The sequence below is a fragment of the Triticum dicoccoides genome, chromosome 7A, assembly GCF_002162155.2.
Source record: "Triticum dicoccoides isolate Atlit2015 ecotype Zavitan chromosome 7A, WEW_v2.0, whole genome shotgun sequence".
In the NCBI taxonomy this organism is placed as follows: Eukaryota; Viridiplantae; Streptophyta; class Magnoliopsida; order Poales; family Poaceae; genus Triticum; species Triticum dicoccoides.
The window spans coordinates 700,732,608-700,749,831 of NC_041392.1; the positions used below are offsets into that span (position 1 = coordinate 700,732,608).

A 17,224-nucleotide genomic window follows, 5' to 3' on the forward strand; every position below is an offset into this window, starting at 1 on the left:
ATAGAATTAACTACATGTTATGTAGCTTCTACTCGGTTTTGGTACCACACTCGTGGTGCTTGCTGAAGGCCATTCAAAGATGTTTGTGACCTGCACATTTACTGGTAAAGTATAGACAAACATCAAAATGAGCATTTTCATCAACAAATAAGGTCTTAGTACACCATAGATGTGATTATTATAAATAAAAACGATGATTATAGGATACATGTACCCCAATATAAACAATTATTTAAAAATATAATTTGGGGGGGGGGGAGGTTATAGCCCCACAACACTGCACCCTTGCCTATATTTCAACTGGAGATCCAAGCACCCTTTTGTCAGATTCTAGCATGTCCAAGTCCCTTACTGTACATGCGGGTCGGCCCTGGCCTTTTGTCATTGTGTTGGCGATCTTGGCCGATCGTCAGCAACATCGTTTTAATGGAAATGCCGATTGCCGTTGTGGTCGAAGTGCAGTGGTGGACTTCTTCTCTTCGTGTTGAGGGTTTCGTAGCCCCGACGAGGGTGCGGCGAGTTGGGATGTAGATCCGGTTGCCCGATTGTGGATGAGAACCTAGATGACTCCAAGCGATGTCGCATCAGTCCGCCTTGTTGTTTGTCTGGGGTTGTGGTTGTTCGCCGACGCCGTTGTATCATGTCGTTTTTATTTTCCCTCTTTATTGTGTGTGTGTTTGTAGTGGTGTTGTATGGTTATCCGTAAGGGCTTCATTAATTTAATGTGGGACGATGGCTTTTTTTCTTCTAAAAAAGTCGTGGTCAAAGCTTGTCACAAATTCTGAGAGGAGGTTTCATACGATGGAGCCTCTTTTCCCTTTACACCCTTGCAAACACACATTTTTTAGATACTTCCACTGCACATGCACGCACACGGGGATGGTTTTTGAATGTATAAGAAACTTCAAAAGAAAAATCGAGCAAAATAAGAAACTTCAAATGGACTCATATATTTTTGGAGGGTTAATGGACTCGGATGGATAAACTCCGCAGAACGAGCCCAGCGCATGCGGCCCAACAGCCCACGGAGGAACCCTAGCCTCCATCCGACTTATATACCCCCTCCTCCTCCCCGCAATCCATCTCTTCTCCTCCTCCCCGCCGCCGCCGCCGTCTCCTCCTACTCTTCGCCGCTCCCGCTCCCGCCGCCGCGCCACCGCCGTCAGCCATGGTACGTGCGCCATCCCGGCCGCCGCACGTCGCCACACCGGACGCGCGCTGACACCCGCTCGTGTCTCCTCGCAGGCACCCAAGAAGGAGAAGGCCCCGGCGGCGTCGTCCAAGCCGGCCAAGTCCGGCGGCGGCAAGCAGAAGAAGAAGAAGTGGAGCAAGGGCAAGCAAAAGGAGAAGGTGAACAACGCGGTGCTGTTCGACCAGGCCACCTACGACAAGCTGCTCACCGAGGTGCCCAAGTACAAGCAGATCACGCCCTCCGTCCTCTCCGAGCGCCTCAGGGTAACGCCCGCTCGCCATCCTCCCTCCTTCTTGCTTGCTTTCTTCCCGTGAGAATTGAGATCTCGGGATGGTAGGATATGTATGTGTGTGATGCGCCATGGCTCCTGGTGAAGTTCTTCCATGTGAATCGTGATTATCTGTTTTGGGGTCAGTCAGTAGTACTCTGAACAAGGGCATGAACATACTACTATATGATTATGTTATGAATTGATTGCATGTCCTATTGGATGCCGGTTTTGGCTTCTCCATCTGTGCCGATAGTTTTTGTGCAGTGTGATGCTCAGTTTAGTGCATCCTCAGATTTTGCTTGGTGTGCAAATTGCATATTGTCATAGAAATTGCACAATCTGATTTTTACATGTGCAGTATACCCATGTTTACCGCTTATTCATAGATTTAATGGTTGATTCATGGAGGTAATGTGGTTGGTTGATGCTGTTGAATGCTTCAGTAACTTGTCTCCACATTTTGCTATCCACGGCTGTGCCTACATGCCTTATTATTAGATTGCAAGTTTGCAACTGTAGTAGTATCATGCAACGGAACATATGTTGTCGGTCTATGAATTGTTAACATGGATTACAACTATTGATGTGTGCACGGCAAGTGTTTGGCAGTTCCCCGTTTCATGTATGTATGCGCTTCCTATTTGTTATCTCACTCAATTTAATAAACTGAACTCTTCAGGCATGTACATTTATGCACACTACAAACTTGATGATCTCACCCTGCCTGTGGTTATATACCTGCAGATCAATGGGTCTCTGGCTCGCAGGGCTATCAAGGACCTGATGGAGAGGGGACTCATCAGGATGGTGTCAATCCACTCAAGCCAGCAGATCTTCACCAGGGCGACAAACACCTGATTTATCATTATCATGTGTTCCATGTCTGTTTTTAGTCCAGTAGACTGAGGTGTTGCTGTTATATTCAAGTTCACTATGTCCAGGGGGGCACACTGTGCCACCAGTAATGTTGAATTGCTTTTGAGTTTTGGTACACTTTAAGATCGTTTTGTCAGCGCAATGAAATCTACCTTATATATTGCCCTATTTGCTGCTGTCCACGCTCTACGGTTGTTCCTGGGTGCAAGGATTTTGGTGTGGTAACGGTATATGGTTCCAAGGGTATAGAGTTTATCATGTTTTGTGTTGAATGATGCTGTGAGGCTAATCTTGAGATAGCGCTGTATGATGTTGAGGCGGAGATAGCCTGTAGTTTTTATACACCTGCAGAAGTGGGTTGTTCTTGATAACTGGCTGTCGCACATAGCCTGTAGTTTCTATGCTCACTCCAGTGGGGTTCATTGGAGTAGTGCCAGCAAGAAAGTGCTCAAAGGTATCATAGTTCATAGATATTAACAGGATCCTTCTTGCATCAATTGGGTTGAAAATTGATGATCCTTGTAGCATCAATTGGATTGAGAATTGATGTGATTAGCTGCTGGTCCCACCTGCTTACGTTGTTCGTGCGATGTTGGGCTCCTTTCGGCTATCCAGCTACGCACTTCCTACGAAGCGCACGGCGGCTGCCCGGAAGACATGGTGTGCAGTTGGGAACAAGCGCTGTTCTGTATAGCTCAACAGGAACGAGCCCTGGTCTGTATCTCTGTTCTTCAGGTTCAGTTGTTCTTTCGTTAGTACTATGTTTCCGTCAAAGTCAGCCTACTTATGTTTCGCCTCAATGTAACACTTCCAAGTGTGTTTGACATATAGTTAATGGATAATTGCAACTGTGTGATTTACAACCGGAATGTCATAGGGCTAAACAATCCAGGGCGCCACAAGGTTGAACCTGAACCTATCTATTGTCTTATCAAGTTTGGAACTATTGTGTTGTTAAATTTGGAACTGTCATGTTTACCTTGAAGGTAATTTATGCGCATGTGGTTATGGCTAGAAGCTGTCGACGTGTATATCCATGAAATCTTCGAATAGTAGCACACTCTAGCGCACTAAATATTGTGTAAGCTTTTGATGTCTTTACCTAACAGCTTACCATGTTTTGTTTTGTTTTTCAAATTAGATTAAATGGGAATCCACCGTGATCCACGCAGCTCATCTTTCCCTATCTTTACCTACTAATAAACCACGCATCGCTTCTGGTGGTACGTCGCTGGCATTTTTGCACAAAAGTCCCTGTTTTTACTGATATTCAAGCCGCAGTCCTATTTTAAGTGGTTAATCAGGAAAACGCTTCGTTTTTACACAAAACACCCTACCATTTGGAGTAATCAACCCGCGATCCGAACAGATTTGTAAAAAAAAAACACGGCCAGAAACTGACCACGAACTCCTCTCCCTCTCTCCCTCTCGCCCACGAATTCCTCGGCACCAACACCACCCGCGCCGCCGGCTTCCGACGAGCTCCGACGCCGCGCAGCACGCCCCCAAGCCCCCCACGATCCGCGCCTCCCTCCCCTCCTTCCAGATTCTCCGTTCCCGGCCTCTAACGTCCGCTCGCAACCAAACCCCCGTGGCTAGGGTTTCGGGCTGGGCTTCGCCGGCGCGTCTCCGGCGGCCACAGGTTCGTCCCTCCTTCCTTCTTGGCTGGGGTTTTCACCCCTACACCTCACCATCTCTTCATATCCTCTACTGCAGATGCAGATGGAGCACGCCATGGGAGTTCCCCATCCACCACGGTCACCGCCGTCAAGTGCTTCTTCACGGAGATGTGAAGGACGCCAAGGACCTGCAGCTACTCAAGGTTTTATCTTGTCTCCATCCTATCCCCTCCCCTTGCCGCCCCTTCTTCATTGGATGACCAGATGCACAACCACATATGTTTTTTGATTCAGGCTCATAGGGTCTAGATTTGAATGTAAAACTACCTGACTTTACCATTAACAGATTGGAAGCACGATTATCGCTGCAATTTTTTTAGTCATGGCATATTTTCTCTTATATGTGTTTGTTGATGATTAATCATCAAAGGTTATACGCGTGTTTCGTCCCAAGCACAAGTCCTTCTTTCACATATCCCTTTTGTCATATGTCTTCTTGATGCAAAGAGGCTCAGCTTGCTACTGATGGATTGCAGCTTACCAAATTTGATTTGGTTTGGTACAATGGATGTTTGGTATTGATGTTGAAAGAATACTTCACTTTCTGTAATTTCTGATGTTCAGATTATACCGAATGAATGCTACCAGATTCCATATTTGTTCTAGAGATATTATTGATCTTTTCATGCACCAATTGTTCAAGTAGTGTCTTTCTGCTAAAAGCTTTATATTGCCCTGTGTGTCCTTTTGTCCGTACCTTTTTCCAGTAATTTTCTCTGTTAACCTTGGGCCAGCTCATTTGTGTGTGCTTCATGTATATGCTCATGCTTTTGATGCTGCTGGACTTTGGAATGCATCCGCACAGTAACTTTCTGGGTATGACATATTCACTCTTAACTAAGAAATGCTACAGCTGATTCCTGATAATTATCAGTACACAATGTATTAAGTTGCCTTCGCTGTAGGTATGCTTGCATTCAGGTTGTCATTAGTTACGAGATGGTACATCAGTGTCTCCACTCTAGAGATGAATATAATACGCCAAAAGTAAGTGTCTGATCCCAGCTTCTTTTATTGTGGATTGTGGGTACGGTGAGCAATACATTGATTCACAAGTACGTCTTGCAGCACAAAAATTATTCCGTTCAAAGTGAATGACACGGCGTAAATCAAACATGCGCTGAGCCTACTAATGCGACTACCAGTACTGTTGCACTACTAGAACCCAATGGCATGATGGTACAGCAAATATGGTTTTTTATTAGATAGTTTTCTGCACTGTATATGTGATGAATTCACAAATTTATGATTTTGAGGTACTGGTGAAGGTAGATTCAAATGAGTGATGCAAATTCTTGAGTGATGCAAATTCAGAATTGCATAGGTAGTGCCTACGACTGACTAAGGGTACATGAGTTGGAAGAAAGTCCAAGCAGAAGGAACTCCTGCAGATGCCCAGGCTGCTACTGTGCCTATCTTAAGGTATTGCTTCAGCGGTGGTATTAGTTGTTATTCTTTCATGATACAGACATGACTCTTTGAGCTCCACCAAGGCATATATAACAAGAAGATAAGCTTGGTTCATTTTTTTATCAAGCAGGGGAAATGAAAGGACGATGCGCCGTACATTCTAGATTATTTATCAGTGTTAATCCGTATTAACTAATTTTATAGCCATTGTAATTAGCAATAGAGAAATGTTTGCTGATTTTTTTACCTGCGAGACCATAGTACTTTCTTGTTTTCTTTCTGTAATAAGTGCGAGATACGAGCAATAATAATATATTGGAGTTTATTCATGGATGAAGCGGTTCATCTCAAGATATATAACATTCATGTTTCCCTTCCTAATGTTTCTTTGGTGAAGTCATAACCTATTTATGTTTCAATGGAATTCTGTTCAATTTGCAATTGTTTCCTACTATGCAGGGTGATCTTGACCTGATTTTGCTTTCGAACTGAATTGTGGTAATCAAGCAGGGAGACGAGACGCTGTTGAGCTGTTTTTCGGTAGATTTGAGCTACCTAGAGTTGAGCTAGGCACCAGACGAGCAGAAGCACAAACGTAGGAGGTATCCAACAATGGCAACCGCAACGCCATTCCACTTAAACCTGGAGACCAGAGAAAGGATGCGGTACCACTGCTCTTCTTTCTCCTTACTAAATCTCTGAAAAGGGATGCTCATATAATTACTAATAATTTAGTTGCAAGTCTTCTGTAAGAGCCTTGATGTACTTTATCTCATGGTTTGGGTTGTGAAAGAATTTTGGAAGGACCACAAGGTAGTCTTCAGTTCAGTTTGTCCATTTATAGTGTTGATGTATCTAGCTACTTGTATCTGCTTTCTTTTGTTGTAAAATGAAATAGCATTCTTGCTGATCAATGAAATTAGAAAATCAACAGACTACATTGTTCCTTTTTTTTCTTTTCTTTTTCTATCCTTGAAGATATTTAATGATGTGATATGAAACTTTTAGTTTTGTTCTATTATGCAAAGTTAAGAGTTTTCGGGATAAAATTCTAATTTGGGCCACTCTCTTTTTTACAAGAGTTCTAGGAAAATTTACATTGAAATTTGTCACATGCAAACTGGAGGAAGGGGCAATAAGCAGAGAATTCCCCTCAAGATGTGAACTGCATTGATGCCCTCGGTATGTGTGTTGCTACTGTTGAATGATGCTCCCTTGTCGTTGTTGCTATAGTACGATTTAGTACAGCTTGTCTAAATGGGTTAGAAGAGGGGTTATGAAATGTTTTGTTGGAGTTTAAATATTCTTTCATGTATTAGACTGATAAGTTGTGCACTTTTGCTGCTGTTAGATAAACTGACTACTCTGTACTGTTGGATAGCCATGGTATGTGTTAGTTTTATTTTACCACAAAAGTTTCTTGGGAGTTGGGATATCAGGTGTATTCATTACTTTTCCTATGAATATATTCTATTTTGGTGCACTGTATATCTATCTAATCTATCTATCCAAGTTTTCAAAGAAATTGATGGCGGCGGCTCGGTCGTGTCGTGGTGAATGGCGAAGCTTCGAAACTGAACATGAGAAAGGTGTTGACGCGCGGCTGGGAGACGTACATACTTGAGGAAATATGATTCATAAGGTTTCATATTAACGAAAACTGATAATCTGAACATTTTGTTTATTCCTGGATGACTTTATTCTCCAATATGAATATGTAAGAAAAGATATGACATACATTTGTGTAAATTGATAATGTAGGGTCATCTCGAAACTTTATTATTTTTTCAAGATTGATTTACTTGGTGGTGTTAACTTCCATTTTCTCGAAACAGGACATGTGTTCTATTTCTGAAAAAAGAAGCTTCTCTGTTAGCTAGCATCCCCGACGGTATTTTTAGACTGGATGTAGACCAGTAGGGTCAATTAAAAATTGTTGGCTATAGATGACTTTAAGTTTCTAGCTTTCATAAAATGTAGACGTGTACGTACTCTAACAGTATGTCGTGGTTGATGATGGTCCTATGTACTGGTTGAAATTATCATGTTGGATAATATTGCTTATATGTTGTGGTTGATGGTGGTCCTATGTACTGGTTGAAATTATCATGTTGGATAATATTGCTTTTACTAGCAGTTGCCGTGCTCTTATTATTTTATTTCCACAAATATAATCATGTTTTGCTATTGATGTAATGCTAAGTTCCTTGACTGAAATCAAACCCTTTAGTCGCTAATGTGGTGCTCTTATTATTGTTATATTCCTTCGCTGAAAACAAACCTTGTTCATGGCTAACTTATAGAATAGCAGATGCAGAGTTCAAAAAGCATCAAGCTCAGGAACACTCTAGCCATGTATTTGATTCTGTTGAAGACCCAATATATAATGAGTGATGCGGGCCTGTTTGGATTGCAGCCGCGGGACGCCCTGCCAATTTTTTGGCGTTGACCGCTACCAGGGGCGTTCGTTTGGATTGACGCCTATGTTTCGTAGCCACGCCAAATTTTTGGTATTTCTGTTAAGTTTCGATGCCATGCGTTGGCGAGATCTTGGTGGCAAAATTGCTCGCCAACTTTTTGGTGTGGCTGACTTTGGCGGGGCTGATTGGGGCGCAATCCAAACGCCCCCTGCATCTCCTGATGTTGAGCTATATGGACCATATGAGCAGAACCACAGTGACTAACATACGAGTCAATAGAATTCATAAAGTTGCAGTTTATTTGCTCTATTCAATAATGGCTTCAGTTTCAATGCAAATCGTTAACTGGACTTCCCTGATTGCGGTGGTGTGTATTATTCTGCAAAAAAGTAGTATCGTCGCCTTTTAATGTTTTCATTCACATCCATGGTCATATATGTTGCTTTGACGAAACAGTTTATCAACATCAATTGTAGCTGGCAGGGCTCGTGATGGACAAGGCGAACGCAGCGGATAGGGCACCAAAGGGGGGTGTGGTTGCAGCGGCATAGAGCACTTCGACAAAGGAGACTTGAGAATGGGGACGATAAGGAAGATGAGTTTGTGCTTCCTTCTATCTAAGTCAACTGTGAAGATGTAAAAAAATGCCCTAAACAAGTTTAAAAATCTTCACAGTTTTCATATCTTCACAAATTTTTTGTTTCAAAACAATATGTTCGCACTTTCTAAAAGAGCTTAATTTTTTTCCAAAAGCAAAGTTCCATTTTTACTATTTTCCCCATTTACAAATGAAAAAAACATTCTTAAAAGAAAACATCAATTCAAAAAATGTTCTTTAATAAAAACATTAACTAATCTTAAATAAGTGTTCCAATTTTTATGAAAATGTTAACTTTTGTTAAAAATAAAAAAGTTCCATGTTTAACCTTTTATTGTTGTTTATTAAAATTGAATATAAAAATGATGCACAATGGCATATGAAGCAGGTTGTGCCTTTTTCGCCCGGTGCAACGCACGGGCAAGCAGCGGACAGAGGCGGCTTCAGCAGACGGACTTGGCGAGGCGGCGGAGGCGCAGGGAGTCCCGGCGGAACCGTATCCGACGAGGATGGACGCCGGTGACGTGGGCGAGGAGGAGGAGGGCTCCGGCGGCGGAGAACCTCCAGGCGGCGGCTGCTTGCAGTTCGGCGTCGGCCTCCTGTAGGTAACAGAGAAAGAGTGAGTTGGTGTGAGAGAGAGAGACAAGAAGAAGAGCCAGGGGAGGAAGGAGAAAGGGAGAAGGAAGAGAGGCAGGGCGGCCTGGAGGAGCTGTTGTTGCTGCGCAGGGACGAGGAGGAGGCACGCGGGTCGGAGACGACGCGCGGGCAGGGGAGCTCCTACATGGACGCCGTCGAGCTCGCGGCAAGGAGCAATGACAAGCAGCAGCAGCGGTGGCAAGCAGAGGCAGCGGGCAGCAGCAGCAGAGGGCAGAAGCGGGAGGCAGCAGCGGCAACGGGCAGCAGAAGCAGAGGGCTGCTGCCACAACAGAGGTATGTATCCCCTTGAAAGCAGCAAGCATCACTGCATCAGCCTTCTGTTCTTTGTGTTCTCTGTATAGATGTGTAGTACTCCCTGATCAACAGAGGGAGCAGTAACCAAGAAGCAGCAGGCTGCTGCTCTCCTCCCTGATCCCCTGTATATGAAATAGCAGTAGCGCATGAGTGAATGAAGCAATCAATTTCTGAATTACAGACAGCATACAGATTTTCTGAATCCAAACAAAATGAAGCATATACCGTAGGTTGTTCTATTGTTGATCCAACCACATGCTCTGTTTCTGCATGCCATGGAAGCTTTATTTTCAAATCCCCTTTTTCTGCACGACAATTGAAAAGAATGCAGGAGTCGGAGAATGAACAAAATTGCTTTGAACTTCACAGCAGCAGACTAAATTCCTAAAGGCAAAAAAATTTTAGTACTACAGGATATACCTTCAGAGTTTATGACAGTTCTAATAAATATATGATGTTGATTGGTTAGCTGAGTTAGAAGTAGAGCTATTCAAATATATTTACTCTGACAAGTGCAAAAAATCCTTATACTCCTAGCTATATGCTTATCCTATATCTACTTCTCACATTATACATATGCTCCACTACAAAGGGGTCTAAATAATAACATGATTTTTTTCAGTTAAAGTTCCAAGCAACTTTCCTGTGTGAATCTGAGAATCTCACTAAAACCTGTGTTTCATTGTGTATATTCAGCCTATCGATTCGAGTTTCAGACTGATCATAAACATACCTCAGTTTAAGATGTGATGCTGATTTGATTTGTGTGCTGCACCATTGTCCATATCTTCGATTTCAAGCAGTTCCATGGCAAATCAAATACATTTTTCTTTGTTTATGACAATACATATTTGACAGGTTAAAGCATGTACTATTGTGTATACTGAAGTGTAACAAGCCTTTCCCAGTAGTAAAACTGAAAGTATATATAGCTTATGTGTACTGTACTTTCGGTAATATAGATGCCAATATCATTACTTTTTTTAGTTAGGGGGTGGTGGTTATTCACTCACAGTCAGGTTCAATGCTCATCATGTTATTTCCTTTCCAAAGATACCTCGGTGTTCTATGGTTAGAAATAGAAGATAGCATACACGAGGCCAAATCTTGACATGATTCAGTCATCCACATATTCTAGAAACAACAGATCAGATTTAAACAACTATCTTAGGAGTAGCAGACACATCTACATCTATTACCTACTAATAAAGCAAGATGCATTTCTCTAAATTTCTAATCCTTTCACCTTCTAAAATTATTAAAACCAATCGAGCTAGCCCACCTCGGCTGCAAGCAAAGATTGTTCTACAATAGTCCCGCCTCGGTTTCTTACACACAATTTCTCCAATTCATATATGTCTTTGATTTTCTCGGTATTAAGGAGCTAACTTGAAAATCAATGAGCCCAGGTTAAGGACCGACGTGACAGAGAAATAAAGGAAGAAAATTGCTTTGAGGACAACTGCATCTCAAACGACATGAGACGTGACAAAGAAGTAAAAGGGAAGGAAAGAACTAGGAGAAAGACCCTAAGTTAAAGAAAAACATGGTGCAAGCTGTGCGAGCCGCCACCAGAAATTGTAGCATCTAAATGAAAGACTATTACCAGGTTCTGTATTTATACCATTTACAGCAACTGGTTTTTGTGCCTTGGGCTGTGATCCTAAAAATACATTGATGCATAGTTCATACAAATACAATTTGACGCTGCGACTGGTTCATACAATCAATTTCTCTAAAAAAAGGAAAGAAAACAAATCAAGCAATCTTTTGAATTTATGCATTGTCACATTGAACCAAAGTGTTCAAAGACACGAACTCACCATGGTCAGAGAAAAAAAACTGATAGCACCTTGAGCAGGCCTCAGTTCCCACACCCCTGCTTAGAAGACTGGATTGGAGCTGACTTCCGTGGGCTTGCCTTTGACCCAAGTCTCCTGACCGAAGCCATAGACGAAAATCAAACGCGTCAACCAAATCCCTGGACAAAAAGAGGCGGCAACTCAAAATCACTCTCCGGGCCACTAACCACCATGGATGTGCCGCCCACGAACCTATGGATCGGGAGCGGTGCTTCATATTGTGATGTGTCACCTCAGTGCCGCCGGGCATGGGCCATTGCTCCCAGCGATGCTGGAGGCTCTGCCCCGCTCCCTCCGCCCGACAAAGTGTGGATCTGCAGGGAGGTGGAAGCTGCACCGGGGAGAAAGGTCAGATACGAGAGAAGCGAGATGGGAGAATAAGGAGAGGAGGCGGAGGTCGGCAGGCGACTTGGGAGACGGCGGCGGCTCATCAGTGTCTCTGATGGCAGCGGGGTCGTGTGATGTCGAGGTGGCAGAAGAAGGGGATGAGATCCTCCTCTGGAATCCTCTCTCCTCATTAGGGAAAGGATGTGTGGCCTCAACCACGTGACCAAGAGCTACTGCGTGGAGCCCGTGGCCGCCCACTTACCAAAAGGAGCTTGTGACACGAGGCAAACATGCGGTACGCCGGGGACAGGATGAACACGTACTAAGAGCATCTTGAGCCGAATACAGCAAATTCGACGCCTCAAACAACAACGAAAGCACGCCCATGGCACTGACTGGATACCTCAATTTAATTAAGAAATCTAATAAATCCATACTATTACATGACACGTAAAACCTAATCGAAGTAGAGCACATACTAAGAGCATCTTCAGCCGGATACAGCAAATCCGACCCCTCAAACGCCTATGAGGACGCGTCCGTGGACACTGACCGTTCATGCCTCAAATAATTTCTTCTACAACGGGATACCTCAATTCAATTAAGAAATTAATAAATCCATACTATTACGACACCTAAAACCTAATCTAAGCAGAGCCCGCACGTCCGCCGTGTCCATATCCGACGGTCGACTGCACCCCTCAAAGTGTTGCTCCGGTCACTGGCGAGATAGAATAGGACATGGGACATGCACCGGCTCGCAAGACTCAAGGTGCGGCCGTCTCCCATGTCCCACTCTTCCTCGTCAGAGTCCAGAACCTTCGCGATGTCAGTGGACGTGAGATCGATGATTGATCCGTCTTGGAAGGAGCCAGCGACGTCCACCATGACGCGGTAGCGGCGCCTGGACTGGTACACCATACCGGGCACCGGATAATGCAACACTGCCTCACGAACGTCCACTGTCACGAGGGCTTCCGTCGTCACCGGGACACACCTCGCGGCAGATCCATGCGCCATTTGGGTGGAAGCAATGGATCTCGACAGAAAAAGTCTGAGCACTACCGTCGAGTGGCCTCCTCCAGGGAGCGGCGACGTCATCTCCTCCTCGGGGCCCTGTGCAACGAGCACCGAATCAATGGATCTGGAAGTGTAGGGCTCGGATCCTCTACCCGCCATGCCGGAGAAGGCCAAAAATCGCCGGACAGGAGTTTGGGTGACGAAGTGGAGTGGAGTGGCAAGGGTTTGGTCCGAGGAGCGAATAAGGACAAATTTATGTGTGTCGGGTAGGTCAACGTGGGCCGTGAAGGGTGAGGTCTTTAGCCATACTTATTAGGTAAGGGCATGTGGAGTTTGTTTTCTCCCGTTGCAACGCACGGGCATATTTACTAGTAGTACATAAATAAAAATTCTTCCATGATTAGAAAAAAATACTTAACAAAGTATCATTGGTTAAGCATTTGGTTTCTTTCGGTTGGTTGGTGTATACAATTTTAGACATGACGAGCAATGCTACACTTACAGTCGTTTTTTACTAGATGGGAGCTTACGGATGGAAGTGGCATCATTAGATTGGGGACAGAAGGGCCCCACACCTGAAATTCAGGGCGAAGTGATGAATTAGACTCTGCCAAGTCTGTCCGTATGAGAGTTTCCGTAACTGCGATCTGTAAGTGGAGCATTTTCGAAGAAATAATGCAGCACGCGCGACCAAGACTACAGCATGGGTGACCAAGACTCTGGGGGGTTGGGATCCTCTGCAGTAGTATATGGTGCAGTATGGTCGCTGCCATGTGGGCCCGACCCCACCTGTCATCTGCACTACAGCAGGATGCAGTACTGCAGAGGATCTCAACCCGACTCTGGGGCATGCGTGCCTTTTTTTTTCTCCTGATTGAAATCCAGCGTGGGAGGTTTAAGCGTGTATAAGAGGAATCTTTATGGACGCGTGTCTTGTACTTTTTCTATGGAACCGTAGATGAGATCTATGTTAAGTCTCATATTGAATCTAAGTCATTGAAATCTCACAGTTTAACATTGATGCATCTTAATCATTAATTTTCTATCATTTTAATAATATACTAGCAAAAGGGTCCGTGCGTTACAACAGGAGAATAAAATCATAATCTCCACTGACCATGATCACATTTTGCTGCATCATCGAGATACAATATCATTCTCAGTTTAGTAAAATGATGTACATTTTTCTAAACTCGTGAACATATTTGAAATCGTGAACACTTTTTTAATTCATGAACACATTTACAAATTTTAAAAAACCGAGAACATTTTTTGATTTCATGAACATTTTATACTATTTACAAACATTTTTTTAAAGCTGTGGAATTTTTTTAACAATTCGTTCAAATCGGCAAACATATCTAGAATGGACGAACATTATTTTGGAAATTGGTGGAACAATATTTGAAAGTCAAGAATTGTTTTAGATTTAACGATTTTTTATTTAACAATCATTTTTAAAAATGCATGATCATTTATTGAACTAGAGAACATTTTATGAATGAATAAAATATTTTATGAGTCATGAATAGTTTTTTCAATTTTAGAATATTTTTCCGTTGACGAACTTTTTGGAATTGGCAAAACTTAGTTCAATTTCGTTAACTTTTTTAATAAACGAACTTTAAAAACAAATGGTGAACATTTTTTTTATTTTCCGAAGATTTGGTTTCAAAACTCTGAACATTTTTTATACGGATTTCCTATCAAATCGTGAACTTTTAAATCCGCAAACATTGTATGATTTCTCAACATTTTATTTCAAAATTCTCCTTTTTAAATTTTTTTGCAAATTTTTCGAAGTCCCAAATTATTTATAGTAGAGAAAAAAAACAGAAAAGTAAATGGGCCGCTGGGACATGGGCCGGCCAAAACGGGCGTGCTGCATCTACTCCCTGCATGCAGAGCGCAGTATATCATGTCCCTACAGCATGGCCCGGCTCAGGCGGGGATTCCCCTGTGTGAATTTTTTTTAGCACTTATAGGTGGCATTGGTATGTTGAAAAAAACTGGCATTGGTGGGCAATATTTTGCGACTTTGACGGAAATTTTCGTGAAGTACCGCAAGAACCAATAACCCCTTTATTATTACTAGCAAAAGGTCCGGTACGCTGCAACGGGAAACAAAAATCTCAAAGGCCATTGACCACATTTTGTTGCATCACCGAGATATATACTATCACTCTCAATTTCGTGAAATGATGAACATTTTTTCAAACTCGTGAACATACTTGAAATTGTGATCATTTTTCAAATTCATGAAAAAATTATTAATTTTTGAACATTTTCTATAATCGAACATTTTTTGAAATCATCAGCATTTTATTCAATATCCATACACTTTTCTTAAAATTGTGATTAGTTTTTAAACAGGTTTCTTGAATCGAGAAACAATTCTAAAATTGATGAATTTTTTGATTTAACGAATATTTTTTGAAATGCATGATCATTTTTTGAATGATTGAACATTTTATGAATGAATAAACTATTTTGTAAGTCACGAACAGTTTTTGAATTTTGAAGATATTTTACCATTTATGAGAACTTATTGAATTGGTGAAATTTGTTCAATTTCATTAAGATGTTTTAGTACAAGATTTTTTTTCCTGAAAATCATGATATTTTACCATTTATGAGCACTTATTGAATAAGCGATTTTTTTTTACAAAATCATGAACAGTTTTTCTATCCACAATCATTTTATGATTTATTAAACATGTTATTTTAAAATTATCATTTTTTGAATTTTTCTAAATTGTTTGAAGTCCTAAATTATTTCAACTAGAAAAAAGTAAAAAGTAAAAAACTAAATTTTAAAAACAAGCCGTCCGGACATGGTCTGGCCAAAACGAGTGCGCAGCGTGTTCTACCAGCGGGAGAGCACAATATAGGAGGTCTCTACTGCATGGGTTGCCGTAGGAGGCTGATTCCCCTGTGTAAAATGTTTTTTTATCACTTATATGTGGCGTTGGTTGGTAATATTTTGTAATTTGAGGGCAATTCCCACGACGTACCACCAGAATCAATAGCCCTTTTATTATTAGATATATACAAACAAAATAGTGAAGGAAATATGCCCTAGAGGCAATAATAAAGTTATTATTTATTTCCTTATATCATGATAAAAGTTTATTATTCATGCTAGAATTGTATTAACCGGAAACATAATACATGTGTGAATACATAGACAAACAGAGTGTCACTAGTATGCTTCTACTTGACTAGCTCGTTAATCAAAGATGGTTATGTTTCCTAACCATGGACAAAGAGTTGTTATTTGATTAACGGTATCACATCATTAGTTGAATATCTGATTGACATGACCCATTCCATTAGCTTAGCACCCGATCGTTTAGTATGTTGCTATTGCTTTCTTCATGACTTATACATGTTCCTATGACTATGAGATTATGCAACTCCCGTTTGCCAGAGGAACACTTTGTGTGCTACCAAACGTCACAACGTATCTGGGTGATTATAAAGGAGCTCTACAGGTGTCTCCAAAGATACATGTTGGGTTGGCATATTTCGAGATTAGGATTTGTCACTCCGATTGTCGGAGAGGTATCTCTGGGCCCTCTCGGTAATGCACATCACATAAGCCTTGCAAGCATTGCAACTAATGAGTTAGTTGCGAGATGATGTATTACGGAACGAGTAAAGAGACTTGCCGATAACGAGATTGAACTAGGTATTGAGATACCGACGATCGAATCTCGGGCAAGTAACATACCGATGACAAAGGGAACAACGTATGTTGTTATGCGGTCTGACCGATAAAGATCTTCGTAGAATATGTAGGAGCCAATATGAGCATCCAGGTCCCGCTATTGGTTATTGACCGGAGACGTGTCTCGGTCATGTCTACATTGTTTTCGAACCCGTAGGGTCCGCACGCTTAAGGTTTCGATGACAGTTATATTATGAGTTTATGAGTTTTGATGTACCGAAGTTAGTTCGGAGTCCCGGATGTGATCACGGACATGACGAGGAGTCTCGAAATGGTCGAGACATAAAGATTGATATATTGGACGGCTATATTCGGACACCGGAAGTGTTCCGGGTGATTTCGGAGAAAACCGGAGAGCCGGAGGGTTACCGGAACCCCCCGGGGAGAAGTAATGGGCCATATGGGCCTTAGTGGAGAGAGAGGGGCAGCCAAAGGTGGGCCGCGCGCCTCCTCCCCCCTGGTCCGAATTGGACTAGGAGAGGGGGGGCGGCGCCCCCCTTTCCCTCTCCCTCCCCAGTTCTTTCCCCCTCCTAGTAGGAGTCCTACTCCTACTAGGAGGAGGACTCCTCCTTGGCGCGCCATAGAGGGCCGGCCGGCCTCCTCCCCTTGATCCTTTATATACGGGGGCAGGGGGCACCCCTAGACACACAAGTTGATCCACGTGATCATATTCTTAGCCGTGTGCGGTGCCCCCTTCCACCATAGTCCTCGATAATATTGTAGCGGTGCTTAGGCGAAGCCCTGCGACGGTAGTACATCAATATCGTCACCACGCCGTCGTGCTGACGGAACTCTTCCCCGACACTTTGCTGGATCGGAGTCCGGGGATCGTCATCGAGCTGAACGTGTGCTAGAACTCGGAGGTGCCGTAGTTTTGGTGCTTGATCG

General features: G+C 42.7%; 1 protein-coding gene and 1 long non-coding RNA gene across 5 annotated transcripts; both read left to right on the forward strand.

Moving 5' to 3' along the window:
• Nucleotides 1-1,035: 1,035 nt before the first annotated feature.
• LOC119329485 (40S ribosomal protein S25-2) lies at nt 1,036-2,507 on the forward strand. Its single transcript, XM_037602540.1, has 3 exons — nt 1,036-1,171; nt 1,246-1,455; nt 2,208-2,507. The coding sequence occupies exons 1-3, from the start codon at nt 1,169-1,171 to the stop codon at nt 2,319-2,321; spliced, it is 327 nt and encodes a 108-aa protein (XP_037458437.1). The 5' UTR covers nt 1,036-1,168; the 3' UTR covers nt 2,322-2,507.
• Nucleotides 2,508-4,182: 1,675 nt separating this feature from the next.
• On the forward strand, nt 4,183-6,957 carry LOC119328477. Of its 4 annotated transcripts, none has more exons than XR_005158973.1 (4): nt 4,183-4,834; nt 4,924-5,440; nt 5,888-6,093; nt 6,509-6,957. It is a non-coding gene; the product is annotated as an uncharacterized LOC119328477 (long non-coding RNA). The 4 variants fall into 4 exon arrangements; XR_005158974.1 differs by having other exon boundaries at nt 6,517-6,957; XR_005158975.1 differs by having other exon boundaries at nt 5,936-6,093.
• Nucleotides 6,958-17,224: the final 10,267 nt, after the last annotated feature.

What these genes read in the sequence shown, in the direction of transcription:
- LOC119329485 (XM_037602540.1), top strand. An exon ending in TCCTCTCCGAGCGCCTCAGG is followed by an intron (nt 1,456 to 2,207) that starts GTAACGCCCGCT and finishes ATATACCTGCAG; the next exon opens with ATCAATGGGTCTCTGGCTCG.